Raw genomic sequence first — 19,368 nt, forward strand, 5'->3', positions numbered from 1 at the left:
AGAGCTGGTAGTTGTGTACATGGACTTCAGTAAGGCGTTCGACAAGGTTCAGCATGATAGGCTGCTCTGAAAGGTTAGATCGCGTGGGATCCAAGGAGAGATAGCTGAATGGATAGCAAATTGGCTCCATGGAAGGAAGCAGGGGCTAGTGATGGAAGGTAGCTTTTCAGATTGGATGCCTGTGCCTCAGAGTTCGGTGCTGGGCCCGTTACTGTTTGTCATCTACCTCAATGATTTGGATGAGAACATACAGGGCAAGATTAGCAAGTTTGCTGATGATACAAAAGTTAATGGTTTTGCAGATAGTGAAGGTGGTTGTGAACGATTGCAGCAGGATCTGGATCGATTGGCCAGGTGGGCGGAGGTATGGTTGATGGAATTTAATACAGAGAAGTGTGAGGTGTTGCATTTTGGGACGTCGAAAAAGGGCAGGACCCTACACAGTAAATGGAGGCCTCTGGGTAGTGTTGTAGAGCGGAGGAATCTAGGAGTACAGGTGCATGGTTCCTTGAAGGTCGAGTCGCAGGTAGATAAGGTGGTCAAAAAGGCTTTTGGCAATTTGGCCTTCATCAGTCAGAGTATTGAGTATAGATGTTGGGAGGTCATGTTGCAGTTGTATAAGACGTTGGTGGTACCACATTCAGAATATTGTGTTCAGTTCTGGGCACCATGTTATAGGAAAGATATTGTCAAGCTTAAAAGGGTTCAGAAAAGATTTACGAGGCTGTTTCCAGGACTAGAGGTGTGAGCTATAGGGAGAGGTTGAGTAGGCTGAGTCGCTATTCCATGGAACACAGGAGGATGAGGGGAGATCTTATAGAGGTGTACAAAATCATGAGAGGGATAGATCAGGTAGATGCACAGTCTTTGCCCAGAGTATTGGAATCGAGCACCAGATGACATAGGTTCAAGGTGAAGGGGAAAAGATTTAATAGGATTCCGAGGGGTAACTTTTTCACACAAAGGTTGTGGGTGTATGGAACAAGCTGCCAGAGGAGGTAGTTGAGGCTGGGACTATCCCATCGTTTAAGAAACAGTTAGACAGGCTCATGGATAGGACAGGTTTGGAGGGGTATGGACCAAGCGCAGGCAAGTGGGACTAGTATAGCTGGGACATTGTTGGCCGGTGTGGGTGGGTTGGGCTGAAGGGCCTGTTTCCACACTGTATCACTCTATGACGCTGAGGAAGGTGCAATATGCTGTGCAGGTCTGCAGTCAATGCTTGTGGGAGAGATGAAAGTAAAACTCTTCAGTTTGCAATTAAACTGAGTAATGTGTGTGTGTTTACGCAGTTTTGACAGGCTGCTCAGGTCTGTGAATCAGTACAGGCCTGCCAATGAACCCAATGAATTGGTGTTTCTCTCCAATGCAAGGCAGTACTAACTGTGCATTGGAATTTTCATGTTTGGATCAGAGTCGAGATCGGATCCGGTGTATGTTTATCTATACTCGGCAGCACTTGACAACTTGGCAATAACTAAGCTGCAAGAGTTTATATTGAGCTAGCGCAGCCAGGGGCTTGTTCGCTTCAGGTTAAGTGTATCTCCTGGCACAGGTGAGGTGTAATTAAGATCCTCATACTGATGATAGTCAATAGTGCGGAGTTGTGGGTTATATTACAGTTTGGCGTTTGTCAGACAAACATAATTCTACAATGAAGACTGATTATAAGTAAGCAGTAGAAACAAGGAACGGCAGATGCTGATTTACAAACAAAATTATACAATGTGCTGAAATAACTCAGTGGGAGAACATGGATAGGTGACTTTTTGGGTCGGGACTTCTTCAGACTGAATGTGGTGCAGGAGTGGTGAAAAAACAAACTGGAAGGGGCAGGATAAGCCTGGTGGATACAGGTGATGGCGGATAGGCAGATGGTCATTGAAATGGGCGCATGTGCGGGGCTGTTCTAGAGTGTGCGCATTGCGGGGGTTTTCCAGAGCGTGCGCATGTGCGGAGTATTTCGGGCGGGAAAGGCCTGCGGAATCAGCCATGTTTGCCGGACGTTTCTGAGTCAATGTATTAAAGAAATAAGTTGCTTAAAGCTTAAATAAAGTTAAGTAATTTACGAGTAGTGTAAAGTTTCATTTGCCTCACAACAGTCATAGAGGTGTACAACATAGAAACAGGCCCTTCGGACCGTCTAATGCATGCCAACCAAGTAGCATACTTGGCTTGCTCTACTTGTCTTCATTTGGCTCTCTAAACCCTTCCTATCCATATATCTGTGCAAATGTCTTTTAAAAGTCGTAACTGTCTCCATTTGTACAACATCTTCTGGCATCTCATTCCAGATACGGTCTACCCTTCGAGCAGGAAAGTTGCCCCTGATGACGTCCCTCTTAAATCTTTCTCCTCTCACCTTAAGCCTATGCCCTCCAGTTTTGGAATCCTCTACTCGGAAAATGACTGCCCCTCATGATTTTGTACATCTCAGTAAGGTTGCCCTTCAGCCTCCTACACGCCAAAGAAAAAAATCCCAGCCTATCTAACCTCTCCCTATATTAATGAGACCATTCCTATAGCTGGGTGACCAGCACTTCACACATTACTCCCGCAAATATGGTCTCACCAATGACTTCTATAGCTGCATTGTGATGCACCAACCTTTGTACTCAATACCCTTCTGAATGAGAAGGCAAGTGTACCAAATGCCTTCTTCACCACAGTGATCATCTGACTTCTACTTTCTGGGAAACATGCACCTGTACTCCCAGATCGCTCTGTCCTGCAACACTCACCAGGGCACTATCATTTACCTTGTAAGTCTGGCCCTGTTTGACATATGAAAGTGCAACACTTTAGAGTTGAATTGTATTTGTCATTTATTGGGCCACCTTCCAGATGTTAATGACACTGTTGTAAACTTAGATACCCTTTCTTACTGTCCATTATGCCACCAATGTAATCTGCATTGCTATTCAAATCATTAATAGTTAATTCCTATAATTCGTAAAGTAGTTGCTCAAAATTGCCTGTCACTTCAAATGCAACATTAGGACATGTGCAACTATAGCTTCAAGCATCATGGACATGATGAGCTACATTTACCGACCTTTTATAGCCTGTGTGGAGATGTAATACTAAGGATGTTTTGAGCCACCTCATGACCTTCATAAACTGTTCAGCCCTTTTCATGGCCTTGTCGTTATTCATCCTGACATTGTCTGTGATCTTTCAGGTACCCATTTTGTATGTGTGTGTGTTTTAAAAAAAAAAATAACTTTATTGAAAGGAGCGAAGATTTACAAAATGCTCATTCCGAAGAAAGATCCCAACCCAAAATGTCATCAATCCATGTTCCCTAGAAATGCTGCCTGACCCGCTGAGTTACTTTAGCACTTTGTGTCTTTTTTTAACGAAATGCTAACCAAGTGAATTCCTACAGCACCTCCCAAGCCCATGACCTCTGCTGCCATAAAGGACAAGGGCAGCAGGTGCAAGAGAACACTTCCGCCTGTTTGGTTCCCTTCCAAGTCACGCACCAGCCTGATTTGGAAAATATATCGCCTCTCCTTGAGTCTAAACCCTGGAAATCTCTGCCAAGTCGTCCTGTGTTAGTACCGTCACTAGTAGGTCAAGGAGGCAGGTCTCCTCCATATTCTCAAGGACAATTAGAAAAACGACTAGGGTAAGAGATTTAGAGGGAATATGAGGGGGACCTTTACCCAGAGAATAGTGAATATCTTGAAAACATTGTCAAAGAGAATGGTAGAAGCTGAGCTACTGTTAGAAGTATTTAGATGAGCACTTAAATCACAGGCATAGAGGACTCTAGACCAAGTGGGGTTAATATGGAGTAATGCTGATGGTTGGTGTGGGCAAGTTGGGCCGAATGGCCTGTTTCCTGATTCTGACACTGGGTTGCTGGTGAAATCTGGCAGCCTTTTCTGCGTCCCCAAACAGTCTGCATAAAACCATTAACATAGTAGAACTGGAATTCTGTTCTGCAATGTGTGAATTCATATATTTGATGATGGCAAAGAAGGCAGGAGAAGACAAGATAACTGGCAGGACGCTGAGACGTGTGGAGAAACAGAAAGTTGTTGGAGTGCATCTTCAGAAATCCCTCAAGATGAATGGGCATGTTGACTGGGTGACCGAGAATGTTTGCCTTTATCTGTTAAGTAATAGAGTGCAAGAATCAAGAGGTCACACAGGGGCATGAGTTTGCTCATAACAGGAGATCTGTGTACAATAGTGATCACCATGCCACAGGAAGGATATGACAGCATTAGAGAGGGTACAGAGGAGATTTGCTGAGATGATGCTGGCCCAAGGGAATTATAATTATGAGCTTAGGCTGAGGTTCCTCTCTGCTGTAAATTTCTGATTATATAATTGCCTCATTGGTGAATTGCTCTGCACAAATGATTGAGACTGTGTGTCATTAAAAGTACTTAACTAGCTTAGGAATCTCATGAGATTGTGAAAAGTATTACATTATGCAAGTTTTTTCCCCCTCTTGTTGCAGAATGGAGACCTTTCCATCAGTGTCCGCAAATGTTCTGAAGGAATTCCGAGTGCTGCTTCAGCATAGTCCATCCCCTATTGGTAACACTCGCATGCTGCAGCTGATGGCTATAAACATGTTTGCAGTGCACCACTCTCAACTCAAAGGTGAGTCCTCCTTCCGATTTGTAACATCAGTTTCTGAAAGACACTGTCACTGACAAACATGAGTGAAATGATCAACAGAGGGAATAATATTGAGCATTGTACAGGTCAGACTTCCTGTTGAAGTCTCTCCTGCCACATCCTTCATCAACGGGTAAACAAATAGAACGAGAAACCCAGATCCTTAGTCAGTTTTGTTTTGCTTTATCACATGTATTTCATATTCCATTGGAGAACATTAGCTGTATTTGTCTTTGTCGCCTCTCTCCATTTATCAAGGTTGCAAAAGCTATTTCATATTAAAGTTCTATACTGGCTGCCACAAATGATAACTAACTTTGACCCAAACTACTTAGTCTAAAAGATTTCCCTCCATCAAAATTAGACCCAACTATCTATGAATATATTAATTGCATCAATGGTCAGCATCATTGGCCATTCAAGAGTCAAAAGTGTTTAATTGACATGCACCGAATCTGCAATGAAATTCTTACTTGCTGCAGCTTCAAGGTTTCAAGGTCAGTCTATTGTCACATGTACCAATTAAGGTTCAGTGAAATTTGATTTACCATACAGCCATATGCTTTACGGGCACATTAAATAAATCTACAATGTTATTATTTATACTAGGTAAACCAGACCATAATGGTGCAAGCCAAAGTACATAGTACAATCTTATGTAAAGTCCATAGCAGTTCAGTGCTGAGGTAGGTTTGTGGTTAGGTTGTGTGGGGTGGTTCATTATCCCGGTGATTGATGGGAAGAAGCTGTTCTTGAAGGCAGACAGATCTTGGCATCATGTTCGGCACAGACATTGTGAGCCCGGGCCTGTTCCTGTGCTGTACTGTTCCATGTTATCATCACCTTAAACTATTGTAGTTCTTGTGTTTAGTTAGTTTTGTTTATTATTATTGTCACGTGGACCGAAGTTTAGTGGAAAGCTTTTGTTTGATTGCAATCCAGTCAAAGAAAAAAAACTATACATGATTACAATCAAGCCGTCCACAGTGCACAGATAAAGGATTAAAGGTACAACTTTTAGTGCAAGGTAAGGTCTGATAAAGACCCATTAAGTTTGTTCAAAAGTCTCCAATAAGGTAAATGGGAGGTCGGGACCACACGCTAGCTGATGTGCTGGTGATCTTTCATTCCTATTGAGTGGATTTACAGGATTTCGCTGCAGTGACACTGATGGGACTACTATCTATTTCAAGTCTGGGATTGGGTTATCTTGGAGTAAAAACCTCCAAGTGATTACATTCTGCCCTTGTCCTCCTTGATGGTGGATGTCATGCGTTTGTGGATGGTGCGAGTGGTGGTTCCAGTGATGGAAACGGTTATAGACAGATACAACACAAAATAGGCCATTCAGCCCATCGAATCTGTGCTGACCATCAACCACCCAGTTACATTGTCTTTCATATGGCTGACTTGGAGTACAAGTTCAATTAAAGGTTAATTATCCAGTCGAAAGCACTTGGGAAATGGAATTTATCTCTACCATGTCACCATCAACTTTTTTAAGAGGGTAGAGTAATGTAATCTAGTCCATGTTTTGATCAGGGTTTCCAATGTCATGCTTTTGCAGAACTCTTTATAGAGTATCATAGAGTCATACAGCACGGAAACAGGCCCTTTGGCTCCATTCGTCCTTGCCCAATAAGATGCCCCTCTAAGCTTGTCCCATTTGCTTGCATTTGGCTCCTACCCTGCTAAACCTTTCCTATCCATGTCCATTTGACTTTTAAATGTTATTATTGTACCTGCCTCAACTATTCTTTCTTGCAGTAAACTGCGTGTGAATCAGGTGACCTTGGCAACTGTAACCAGTTTTTATCGGTTGCAAGGTGAATCTGCTCATGGCCACTTTCATTAGGTAGAAGTCAACTATAGGACAGCATAAAGCAATTGCCACTGAATGCCCACTAGCTGATGGCGACAATATAACAGGTGTGTGGCGGCGCCTAACGGCAGCGGCTCGATTGCAGTCCGTCTGTCTTTTTTTTTAAATTTTTGTCCCGTTAAATGTATGTTTTTAGTTCTAATTTTTATTGTTTTTTAGCTGTGTATATGTGCTGGGGGGGGGGGGAGGGGGAACCGCTTAATCTCTTCCCTGTACGGGGACCCGACTTTTTCCCTGTCGGGTCTCCGGTGTCATTGGGCCTAAAATCGTGGAGCCGGCGGCGACCTCCAACGGAACCAACCTGAGGGCTGGCCAACTTCGGAACGGGGAGAGCTGTGGTGGCGCGCGGCTGCAACCCGACTTCGGAGCTTCGGAGGCTCCGGCCGCAGGCCCGGTGGACAGGAACATCGGGAGCTCGCAGGTCCCTGGTGGGATACCACTTTTCGGAGCTCCCGCATCTTCTCCTGCCGGAATCGCGGGGTTTAAGTGACTCGGAGCGTGGCCTAACATCGCCCCGCGCGGCTTAAACGGCCGCAGGACTTACCATCCCCCACCGGGGGCTTTAACCTCGGTCTCAGACGCTGCAGTTGGACTGCTGGACCGCGGGAGAAGAACAAAGGGAAGAGATAAGATTTTTGCCTTCCATCACAGTGAAGAGGTGTTGGAGATTCACTGTGATGGATGTTTGTGTAAATTGTGTTAAGTGTGTGTCTTGGTTTTTTTTTGTAATGCCAAGACTGTAGGAATGAAATTTCGTTCAAACCACGTCTGTTTGAATGACAATAAAAGGCATTCTATTCAATTCTATTGCTTTGTGTAAGCTGCATGCTTACACCACTGGTGACAAATTTGAATGTTCATGGTGGTGCCATTCATGAATGATGCCATTCAAGTGGCATGCTTTGTTCTGGATGGTTTTGAGCTTTCTGAGTGTCTTTGGAGCTGCACTCATCCAGGCAAGTGCACAGTACTCCACCATGCTTGTACCTTGTGTCTCGTAGATAGGAGGGAATTTTTGGAAATCAAGTGATGAGTCGATTGTTGCCAGACACCTTGCCTCTGACTTAGTTCCCTGGACCTTTGTAACTGGGTTTATCACTCTCTTGTTTTGAACAAAATTGTAATGTCTCTCAGCCACCAGTCTTCTGGCATCTTTATTGTGTGCGAGCAGGCCCAGGACCCTGCTATTTCCTTTAATCCCCTCAGCAACCAATGTCTTCCATCTGGACTGGGTGACTCCAATGCTGACAACATTTTAGGTATATTTTCCATTATTATCCTAATTAATTCCTTTCCTTGTACTTTGCTGTGACATTAGTACCATTGTCTTGTCTGAGAAAACAGATACAAAGTGCACCATTGGATACTCCATTAATATTCCATGCCTCAGCATGAGCCTTAGAATTAGAAGCTAGAGTAGATATCCTTCATACACCAAGATCCTGGCTGATCATCTTCCTCAGCAGCATTTTGCTACATTATCCTCATATCCCTCAATTCACTTAATAGCTAGAAATATATTTATCTCCTTATTGATTGAACTCTACAATTGAACATTTGCAGATTCAGCATCCTTTTTTTATGGTCCAAAAGAAGCCCTGAGGCCTCATCCTGAAACAGAGTCCCCTTATTCGCGGAAGCAGTAGGCGAGGGAGGCAACCTCACTGCATCCATCTTTTCATGCCCTGCAAAGATTCTGCAGATTTCATTGATATAATCTCTGATTCCTCTAAACTCCATAGAATACTTTCCCAGTTTACTCAATCTCTCCTCCCAGCCTGGAACCAGTCTAGTGAATCTTTGCTGCATTCCTTCTAAGGAAAGTCCATCGTTTTAGGTAAGAAGACGAAAATTGATCACTGTCGTCCAGGCATAACCTCACAAATTTCCTGATTAATTGCGGCAAGGTTTCCTTACTCCTGTATTCAAATTCTTCTGGTAATAAAGTCTTATACTATTTGTCTTCCTAATCCCCTACTCATTGCAGATTGGATTTCAGTAACTAGAATTAAAGCAAATTTATTTTGAACATGGACATAGTCAAATCTGTCAGCAGCTAATAAATATTCAGCTTTTCCTTTTTATGCACCAAGTGGATGATTTACATTTTTCCACAGTATTCTCGCCCACTGCCCTTGAAGCCTCATTTACGTCTTATCCTCTGGATTTAGTGGAAATTAAATCCCTCCCAGTTTAGTATCATCGACAAACTTGGAAATATCACATCTGGTCCCCTCAGCCAACTCATTGATGTAGATTGTGAATAGTGGGGCTTAAGCAACAATCTCTGAAGTACTCTGTTCGTCACAGCCTGCCAACCCGAGAATGATCTGTTTATAAACACCCTTTGCTTTTTGTTCTATAACCAATTCTCACGCTGTGTTACCCGTGTGCTCCAACTTTGTTGACCAAACTCTGAGACTTTCTGGAAGACGTCAAAATACCTAAATTCGCCACATCGACTAGTTCCCCTTTCTGCATTCGACGTCTCATCCTTAAGGAATTGCAGTAAAAGGTGACTTTTTTATAAATCCATGCTGATTCTGTTCAGTCCTACATATGTTTCCTCCGAGTTCCCTCCTCCCTCCTTTCACCTCTCTCCCCACCATGCCTCCCCCTCCCCACCATGCCTCCCCCTCCCCACTATGCCTCCCCCCCTACCCCCTCCCTCCTTACTCAGCAAAGTCACATGAAAGATGTCAACCAGAGCATCCATTATCTCTATATTACCTTCAGAAATCTGGGAGGTGAATCACTGGGTTCTTGGGATTTAATGGCTTTTAAATTCACCAATTGCCCTAGAACTAGTTTTTGGCTGAAACTCATGTTCAAGAGTTAAGATTGTTTTATTGTCATTTGTCCTGAAATGGAACATTGAGATTCGTTCTTGCAGCAGTACAACAGGTATGTAAATGTAATACTCTGTAGATACCAGAATTTTAAAAAAAAAGTTCACTAAATTTAAAAAATATATATAATGCAAAAACAAAGTCCCTAGTGTACTCAAGGCAGTTTGAAGTATACTTGAAGTATGTGGTATTCAGTAGCCTGGTGGTTGTTGGGAAGAATTTGTTCCTGAACCTGGACGTTACAGTTTTCAGGCACCTATACCTTCTTCCCAATGGCAGGAGTGGCCAGGGTGATGTGGGTCCTTGATTCTGCTGGTTGCCTTTTTGAAGCAGCTACTCCTGTACACCCCTCCAATGGTGGGGAGCTGCACCCATGATGGACTTGGCAGTGTTCACCACTTTCAGTTTGTCATTCTCACTAAACTGCTAGTTCTGTAATATTCCTGGCTTTCTTTTGTCATCTTCCATGTAAACAGACACAAGTAACTGTTTAATTCTTCTGCCACTTCCATATTCCTCTTTATAAATTCTCTCATTTTCTTTTTGAGAGACCCATCTTTGATCTTCCAAGTGGTATTTATATAAACTCTTGTTCCCCCTTTGCTGTGTTCTAAAATGCTGTCAATTCGCAAGCCTGCTGCTGATTCTGGCAACTTTATAGCCCTTTCTCTGATAGAATGCTATCTTTAATTTCTTCTGTCATCCATGGCTAAATCACTTTTCCATTTGGGTTTTTGTGCCTGTAAGGAATGTTTGGCAGCTTGTACAATATTTCTTTAGATACTAGCCATTGTCTGTCCACAGTAGACCTTTCAATGTGTTCTCCAAAGGAATCACAGTTGGCTCTCACATGTTCATTTCCTTGTTAGAATTTAAGACCCCAGTTTCATTGAACTGCATTACTTTTGGAATTCTATGTGAAATTCTGTCATGTTATGGTTACTCTTCCCTAAAGGTCCCTTTATAACAAGATTATCAATCAACCTTTTCTCATTGCGTGAAAATAGGTCTAAAATGTCCTGTCCCTTGGTTCCTCAGCATGTTGCCTTGTATACATTCCAAAAATTTGATCTCCACCTTATTACCACTAATCTGACTTGTCCAGTCTATATTTAGATTATTGTCCCCCAAGTCTACCTCATTACATGCTGTTCTAATGTCCCGACTTATATAATGCCCAATAATGCAAATACTATTTAATGGCCAATAAATAACTTTCACAATTTTGTTTCTGTTCTTTGCTGTTTTTTAGCGTAAACCAAATTGATCCTAGGCCTCTATCCTGATCTGCTAAGCCAAGGTCACTTCTCATTATTGCATTGAATATTCTTCCCTTATCAATACTGTTATAACATTCCTTTTCCTTTTGCGCATTCTTCATTAATGTCAAATGCCTTGAACATTAAGTTCCCAGTTTTTGTCACGCACCATCCAGTTTCTATAGGATCCATTAGATCATACCCATTTAATTATATTAGAGCATTTAGAGTGGAGACTTCTGTACAGAAACCGACCCTTTGGCACACCATGTTCATGCAGCCTATTGTATCTATCTGCACTAATCCTATCGACCAACATTAGATTCATGGCTTTCTATGCCATGGATATCACATGAATTTGTACATCTTCAATTTTTTTCACTTTACATTTTGCTTGTGCTATCTATTATTTTGCTTGCTACTTTTCTAACCAACTTACTGCTTTGATTTCTTCTTGAATTCCCTTCTAGGTTCCCATTTCCCTGTCAAGCTACTTTAAATCCCGCTCAATAACATCACTAAACCCCCTTGCAGGGAATTTGGTCCTGATCCTGCTGAAGACCCGTCTCATGTGTGCAGGTCCCACCTGTTGAACACTCGATGCTTCCTTTCTCTGCTTGTTAGTTGTATATTTACATAAATGTCAATATTCCCATTATTAATCAGGGCTGTAGGACATGCCCAAGAGGTAAGTAAGGTTGTGCTAATGGGAGAAAATGAGCCATATCATAAGTGGATGATTTACAGGAGAAATGGGCAGTTCTGCTGCAGAGAAAGCAAGTTACCTGAAGTTGTAGAATTAATGTCAAACTTAGTCCTTATTATTTCTGTTTAACTAGATCCCTGTAATCAGCTCTGCATGATTTTCTATACAATGACTTGTTATTTGAAATAAGCCTTTTTATGCTTCATTTTAATGTCAATAGTTAGCCAACGACTTTAGTATTGAAATATAAATGGAAAGTGCTGAGAACATTCAGCAGCTAAAGAATCACTCATTAAATAGGAAACAGAGTTCATGTTTCAAGTGAAGACCCTTCATCAAAATTGGGGTAGAGTATCTGAGAGTTTGCAGAGATGATGAGGGAGGGATGGATAGGACAAAAAGAATATCTCTGATGGAGTAAGGCCAGGAGGGCCTTGAGGATGCATAATGGAGATCATCGAGAAGGTAGGTTAATAAGAGAGAGATTGATTGATTGACAGATACAGCAATATCTTTGATCTATCTAATCAATGTTGACTTGTCGACTAATTCTGTGCTATCCCACATTCGCATCCACTCCTTATACACCAAGGGCAATTTACAGAGGCCAATTAACCTATAAATCCGCACCCAGAGGAAACTCACAGGGAGATCTTGCAAACTCCACACAAACAGTACCCGAGGTCAAGATCTCTGGCGAGGCAGCAGCTCTACCAGCTGCATCGCAAGGCCAAGTGGAAGGGAATAAACAAAAGCTGTGAGATTAGGGCAGTTATTGAGCAAAAATACAAACAAAGGAGTGTAAAAAAACGTGAAATATAGGGCCATTGCTTTATTTCAGCCCAGCAAGTCAGGCCGTATGAATGTAGGGAGTAAATCTGAGTCAGTATTACAGGCAGATGACTTGCAGCTGAATTGACCCTTTCTGATATATGAAAGAGAGTTACCAGAATTTGAAGCATTCAGTATGAAATCTAAATGGATTCAACATGCTAGTCAGAAGTTCACGTGCCATTCCTCAAGCTTGCATTACACTGTAAGAGGCCACATACAGATATGTTGAGTGAAATGGAGAATTAAATTGGCAGACAACAGGAAGCTCAGGGTCGATCCTGCGGACTGCAACCAAAATATTTTGCAATGTGGTCACGGTTTGGTTTCTCCATTGTAGAGGAAGCTACTGCATGCAGTAGTATAGTAGATCAGAAGAAGTCCATGTGACTCGTTGCTTTCCTTTGAAGGACCGATGGATCCCTGGGTGGTGGGAAGGGTAGTGGTGAAAGGACAAATGTTGAATCTCTTGCGATTGCTGGGAAAATCCCATAAAATGGTGAGTGGTTCATAGCACGGCAGAGGAGTGGATCTGGGAATCCACAATAGCCTTTGTGAAATGCTGAATTTGGAGAAAAGGGAAAGGTAAATGTGCCTGGAGGTTGGATCTTGGTGGAAAATGCGAAGGATGATCCTTCGAATGCAGAGGCTATTTGGTGGAAGAGGAGCTCTGACAAGGTGGAAGGGGTGAGAGCAGAGGTGCAGGAAATAGATGAGATGCAGTCAAGTACTCCATCAACAGATAACTCTAGATTGTATCACACATATCTCTATAGTGGCCATCTCAGTATTCATGCTCTATTCAAGCCCCTCTTTCGCATCTATCAGTGTGGCACTCTATTCCCTTCCCCCTCGTGTGCTTGTCCAACATCCATATTATTCAGTGTAACCAGTTCCTGTGGTTGCATGTTCCTCATTCTGACCAGTTGGCTGCATTTCCTAGCAAGCCGACTATGATGGGTTCCAGTTAGGCTCCCACTCACAAATAGAAATGTTCTCTTAGCATTCAATCTATTTAAACCTTTCATCATGCTAAAGATCCTGTCAGTCACCTTTTCTCAAAAGATTGGCCTGGAGTTCAATTTCCGACCCAATACCTTATATATTAAGTAAAAGTCTATTAACATTACCCTCCTCGGATGGCCTGCTATTGAAACATTCAGAAATATCTTTTTCATCTCTAATCTTAATTCTCTGGGACAGCTTCCCATTCCCCATAAATTCCATCTTATCTAAAACTCTGCAGTTCACTTCCCAGCCCACATTATTTCTTTCTTGTCCGTGCTCTCATCTTTAGTAATCTGCATTGGCTCCAGGTTCAGAAGTTCTTGGAGCAGAATAAGGCCATTAAGCCCATCAAGTCTACTACGCCATTCAATCATGGTTGATCTATCTTTCTCTCTCAACCCCATTCTCCAGCCTTCGCCACATAACCCCTAATCAAAAATCTGTCAATCTCCCACATAAAAATATCCATTGACTTGTCCTCCACAGCCGCCTGTGGCAATTCCACAGCTTCGCCTCTGACTAAAGAAATTCCTGCTCATCTCCTTTTTAAAGGCACGTCCTTTTTTTCTGAGGCGTTGGCCTATGGTTCTAGACTCTCCCACTAATGGAAACATCCGCTCCACATTCATTCTATCCAGGCCTTTCACTATTTGGTAAGTTTCAATGAGGTTCGCCAGCATTTCAAATTAAAATTCTTGATATTTTTGTTTGTTTTTTGAGTATGTGTGTATGTATGTGTCTCTATATATATAAAATATATGTGTGTGTGTGTGTATTTGTGCGATTATTTGTATATATACACACACACTGAACTTTTTTTTTTCTCTCTCGTTTATCATATTGTTTACAGTGTACTGTGTTTACATATTCTGTTGTGCTGCAGCAAGTAAGAATGTCATTGTTCTATCTGGGATACATGACAATAAACACTCATGACTCTTGACTTAATCTATAACCTTCGGCCATGAAACCCATCTCCTGCACTCCCAGTTCCTGACTATTGGTTTATTTCCACATACCCCTCCATATACAACAAGACCGTGTGCTTTCATCTGACCAGGTTCTAATCTGGAATTCCTTCCCTAAATCCCCTGTATTCTTTTCTCTTCCAGCCAGTCCTTTTTTACTCAGACTATCCCTAAAACAATTTTTTTTGCTCAAACGTTTTGCAATGCCTTTTGGCTCTCAATGTGATGTCAGTCTCGCTTTGGTTTCTGAAGCAACATAATAACCCTTTCTCTGTTAAATATGCCGTGTAAATACAACCTGCTTTTGTTATACTGGCAACCAGTTTCAGTAGCATGTAAAAATAATCGGGGTAACAGAGGGCAGCCGTGCCGAATGCCTGGATTGCATATTGATTCAGCCAACATTTTGCTCACCCTTAAATCACAGCTGGGTTACAATTTTACTTAATTTGTTACATTCCCATTCTTGCTAAATGGTTACTGCGGCTCAAAGGCCAGTGCTAGTAGTGAAGCATTTCAGGGTTTTGATGGATGTGACAAAGTACGTTATAAAAGTAGATAATTTTCCTCTGTTTGGTCCAGTTCTTTCGCCTCCAGTTCTGAAGTTGGAAGTATCACGCAGCAGTTCACTGACTGCTGCTGGTCACCCAATGGCTTTGGCCTCACATTGGTTTACCATGTGAGCAGACATTGCAGTCAGCAACCAGAATTCCACAAAGGAGTTGGGGATGCCCCACTCTGTTGCCAGTGTTACCTGGGTAAGTGAGGGGAAGGATGGTGAAAACTGCTGCCGGCCGCTGCCGTTGTGGTGTGAAACGGGAGAGGTTTAGTGCAACAGCAGGCCAATTTCAGTTTGTCCTCTCCCCTCTAGGTTTGTCCTCTGAGGAGCTAGCTTTTCATAAGGGCTTGATTTTGAAAAAGGTACTCAAGTGGGTCACTTCATTCAACACTCTTAATCTGGCAAGGGGAATTTTCCAAATGGCAGACAGACAAGTCTGGGGAGAGGCAGCCCTGAAATGACCCAGACACTTGGAAGAGACACATTAAAACACAATTTAAAAAAAAATGATGGATTAAAACAAATTTATCGCCACACCTGCTGTATGAACTGGAAACTCACAAGTGAGTGAATATAACCAGCTCAGTTCTGACACAATAAACAGGGCATTCCACATTTCCCAATTGCCTATCCTCAATTTCTCTTTTCACATCTGGGAATGATAAAGACTACAGATCCCAGATCGGCATCATTTTCAGTAGAAAAACACAATTTTTTTTATCACAATGTAGAAAGTTTTTTTTTTCAACAGGCTTTCTTTCCAATGCATCCACTTGCTGCATAATATTGTGTAACTTCTGTATCACGTCTGAGAGATTTAGATTACACTGCTGTGAGAATAGTTGTAGCTAAGAGGAAGTCCAAGGTAAAGGCAGAAGAAGTTTCCAGTTTGTCTAAAGGTCCTGTTTACTTTACAAAGTAGTATCTCTTCCTTTATTGCACACACCCTCCAGTCTCGCACACTTGGGCTTCCCACTCCCAGGACAGGGCCTGCACTGTGCTGAGTGGCCACTAGATGGTGTGTAAATGGCTCAGCTTGTTTCCCTATCATTCTTCTTCTGGTGTCTGACCGGCCCGGCTTTCGGCTGCTCTTCGGCACTGGCCCTGGGGTCTCTGCCCTCGGGCACTGGCCCAGAGGTCTCTGCCCTCGTGCACTGCCCAGAGGTCTGGTCCTGGCTCTCTGGTGCTGGTCCCGGTATCTCTGCTACCCTCGACCAACAGTCCCGGGATTTGCGTCCCTTCATGCGTTGGTCCTGGGATTTCTGTTACCTCTTGGGCACCAGTGCTGGGGTCTCTGCTACCCCCTCGGGCACCAGTCCTGGGTCTGCGCCTCCTTGGGCACCTGTCCTGGGGTTACTGCTACCCCCTTATGCACCAATCCCTAGGTCTTTGCTGCCCTGAGGCACGTGTCCTGGGCACTCTGCTGCCTTTGGGCATCCGTCCCGGCATCTCTGCTGCCCTCAGGCACCGGTCCCGGGGTTTGCGCCTCACTTGATCTCTGGATAAATGATCTGAAGTTTTATTTCTATTTCTTGTATATAAAGTTCAGTATTAAGTTTTACTGAGTAGTACAGTGGTAATAAACCTAAAAATCCCAGAGTGTACTCAGCAAAAAATGGCTCCTGCACACCAATAAACAGCTTGGAAGTTGGCCAGGGTGTTTATTCAGTTTGTAGCAGCCGTTTATTGCCTCATACACTCAGGGATTCCTACATTTATCACTTAATTTTCACTGCCTCTTTCAGCTTACCACCGCCGCTACGCCTCAGTGGTTTCACTAACTGCTTCTGCCTTGATCCATTACAATTTAGGGATTAGAGAGTCCGGCCTCAACCCTATCAAAACTCAAGGTTCATTTGCATTCAGTGTTAAAGCCCTTCCTAACTGAGCACACCATGGTGAATTCCCCTCTTATCTTGTGATTGATTAAAATCGCCCTGCACCTCACACCCAAGGATTTCAATCAAAGGGCAGAGTTCTACTACAAACTCACCTTGTGCAGACTTGTAATGGGATGCTGTGTCTTAATATAGTCGCCCTTCTATTTCAGTGTAAACTCCGGTGAAGAACTCTTGTGGTCTTTTTACGGCAAATGTTTTGATGTTAAAAGAGTTCAATTTGTACTCAGCTGTGCTCAATTTAGTAAATGGGGTTCCTATTTTTTCCTGGTTTGTGGAATTAAAACCATATCTTGCGTTCAAAATGTTATGTTATTATTGTATGAAATTCACCATCAATCATTGCCATTAATCACTTAAGGTGCATCACCCTGCTCAAACGTTCACCATATGCTGAAGAAACACAGCAATAGTGGGCACCCACTAGATGCTCTGAGTTGGATGTGTGCACGGTAATCTTCCCTCTCCTCTGCCCCCTCAACCCATATCCACCCCTGCTTACTTCTCTCTGTGTTCTCCATTCCGTACTCTCCTCAGCTCCCTTACCCACCCAAACCTCTTGCCTGTTGAGTTGCATTCTTTCATCATTCGATTCCTGCTCTACATGGAGCCTGGCACACACAGTGTTAAACATGTGCAGAAACGTTTCACATTGTGGGCTGATGAAGCAGACATGGTGCAGCTGGTATAAGACACTGGTGGTTTCAAGAACTGCTGTCTGTTGGGATTTGGTGTCTGCAGAGAGAGAGCAAGAACGGCTGGGGTGGCAACCTGCCAGCGCTGGTTAACTTGCCCCCACTTTAGTCATTTCTGGCCAGACATGGATTAGTCTAGTATAAGACTCTGGGCACTTCACTTGTTGGCACTGATCTGCAGGATGTGGGTTTTTTTTGTGTTGGCTGACTTTTTTACCTCTCTGAGAATTTGGAGAGCTATGAGATTCACTTTTTTAATGCACAGTTTTCCTCGAACAGCCCTTTCTGCTGTGGCTGCTTATTAATAGATTACATATGTGGTCTTAGTTTACATCAGGATTGAAATATTTTACGTGGGACCAAGTATGCTTCCTGAGGAAATTTTAAAAGGATATTTATTAGAGGTACAAAACAAAAGCCACTAATTTATATTCCTTTTGATTTTTAACACATGAATTTATTTAATGAATTAGAATGTTTTCAACACAATATTTGAGGCAGTGAGATCTGATTCAGTGTCTGTGTTTATCGACCAGTGTTTGTGAAGAATAAACTTCAGGGAAAAGGTTGCCTGTGCTCCTCTTCCTGCTCCGTACCCCCCAACCGTTGTGCAAGACTTTCCTTCCTTTTGTTTTTCTCTACTCACCCTGTGTTCCAGGAGCTGCTTGTCTTGACCAGTGATGTTGGGCTGGTGAGCTGCTGCTCTGTTGAATGATGCATGTCAATTTTTAGGTTTAGGTCTATTTTTGTCTCATTTAGAGATACAGCGTGGAAACAGGCCCTTCGGCCCACCGGATCCGCGCCGACCAGCGATCATCTCACATTAACCCTATCCTACACCCGCTAGGAACAATTTTTTACATTTACCAAGCCAATTAACCTACAAACCTGTACATCCTTAGAGTATGGGAGGAAACCAAAGATCTCAGAGAAAACCCACGCAGGTGACGGGGAGAACGTACAAACTCCGTACAGACAGCACCTGTAGTAGGGATCGAACCCGGGTCTCTGGCGCTGCATTCGCTGCAAGGCAGCAACTCTACCGGTGCGCCACCTTGACCGCCCGCTTGTGTTGTGTGCCAAGATACAGTGAAAAGCTTTTATTTGTGTGCTATCCAGTCAAATCAGATAATACTATACATGAATACATTCAGGCTAAACACAAGTACAACAAATAGAGCAAAGAGAGAAATACCAGAGTGTTCAAAATAGTGATAGATTTACAGTGGAAAAGGGATTTTCAAGAGTGGAGCGATTGTATCAGATCATAATTGAACCTTTTCTGGAACCAGTATGCAAAGAGTCATCATGCTCCGGAGCCATCTTGCATCACCCCACCCACAGTGGAGCAGCGGCAGAGTCACGGCCTTACAGTGCCAGACACACGGGTTCAATCCTAACCTCGGGTGTTGCCTATACGGAGTTTGTACGTTCTCCTGCGACTGCGTGGGTTTTCTCCATCTGTTCCGGTTTTCTCCAAAATTTCAAAGATGTGCAGGTTTTTAGGTTAATTGGCTTCTGTAAATTGTCCCGAGAATGTAGGATAGAACTAGTGTATGGGTGATCGATGGTCGGCGTGGACTCGGTGGGCCGTAGGACTTGTTTCCATGCTATAGCTCCTAAACTAAACTAAATCAGGCACTGCCTGAATGCCCAGGCAGAGTTCAGGAGCACACTCAGCGTTAAGTGCAAAACCACATGCATCATCTCAGACCATGAGTTGAGGAACACAGTTGACTAAAGGTTGGGGTATACTGTGCTAACAGGTGTAAGCATTCACTGTTCCTTTCCAGTGTACTTGTATACTCTGTGCCCACTGAGCCTCTGTGGGTTTCTTGAAGAAAATAAACTAAAGCAGCGCTATTAGTACACCTCTGATTCTTTCCCCATTGCCTGGCAACTTTAGTCCCATACATCATTAATTTTTCTAATATTGGTGCCCTCTCTACGATAGATTTTGCTTCTGGTGAGACCTACCTTTGACTTGATATTGGTTTATTATTGTCACATGTAACAAGATACAGTGGAAAAACTTTGTGTTCTATCCAGTCAGATTGTGCCTTACATGAGTACAA

At 43.0% G+C, this 19,368-nt stretch overlaps 1 protein-coding gene across 1 annotated transcript in view; it reads left to right on the plus strand.

Moving 5' to 3' along the window:
• Positions 1–19,368, plus strand: part of smg6 (SMG6 nonsense mediated mRNA decay factor) — a 293,373-nt gene that overhangs the window by 88,219 nt on the left and 185,786 nt on the right. Inside the window, exon 10 of the mRNA XM_033045897.1 lies at positions 4,475–4,620. Coding sequence (XP_032901788.1) covers positions 4,475–4,620 — 146 coding nt within the window. The remainder of the gene's footprint in view (positions 1–4,474; positions 4,621–19,368) is intronic.

This window comes from Amblyraja radiata, chromosome 28 (assembly GCF_010909765.2).
Source record: "Amblyraja radiata isolate CabotCenter1 chromosome 28, sAmbRad1.1.pri, whole genome shotgun sequence".
In the NCBI taxonomy this organism is placed as follows: domain Eukaryota; kingdom Metazoa; phylum Chordata; class Chondrichthyes; order Rajiformes; family Rajidae; genus Amblyraja; species Amblyraja radiata.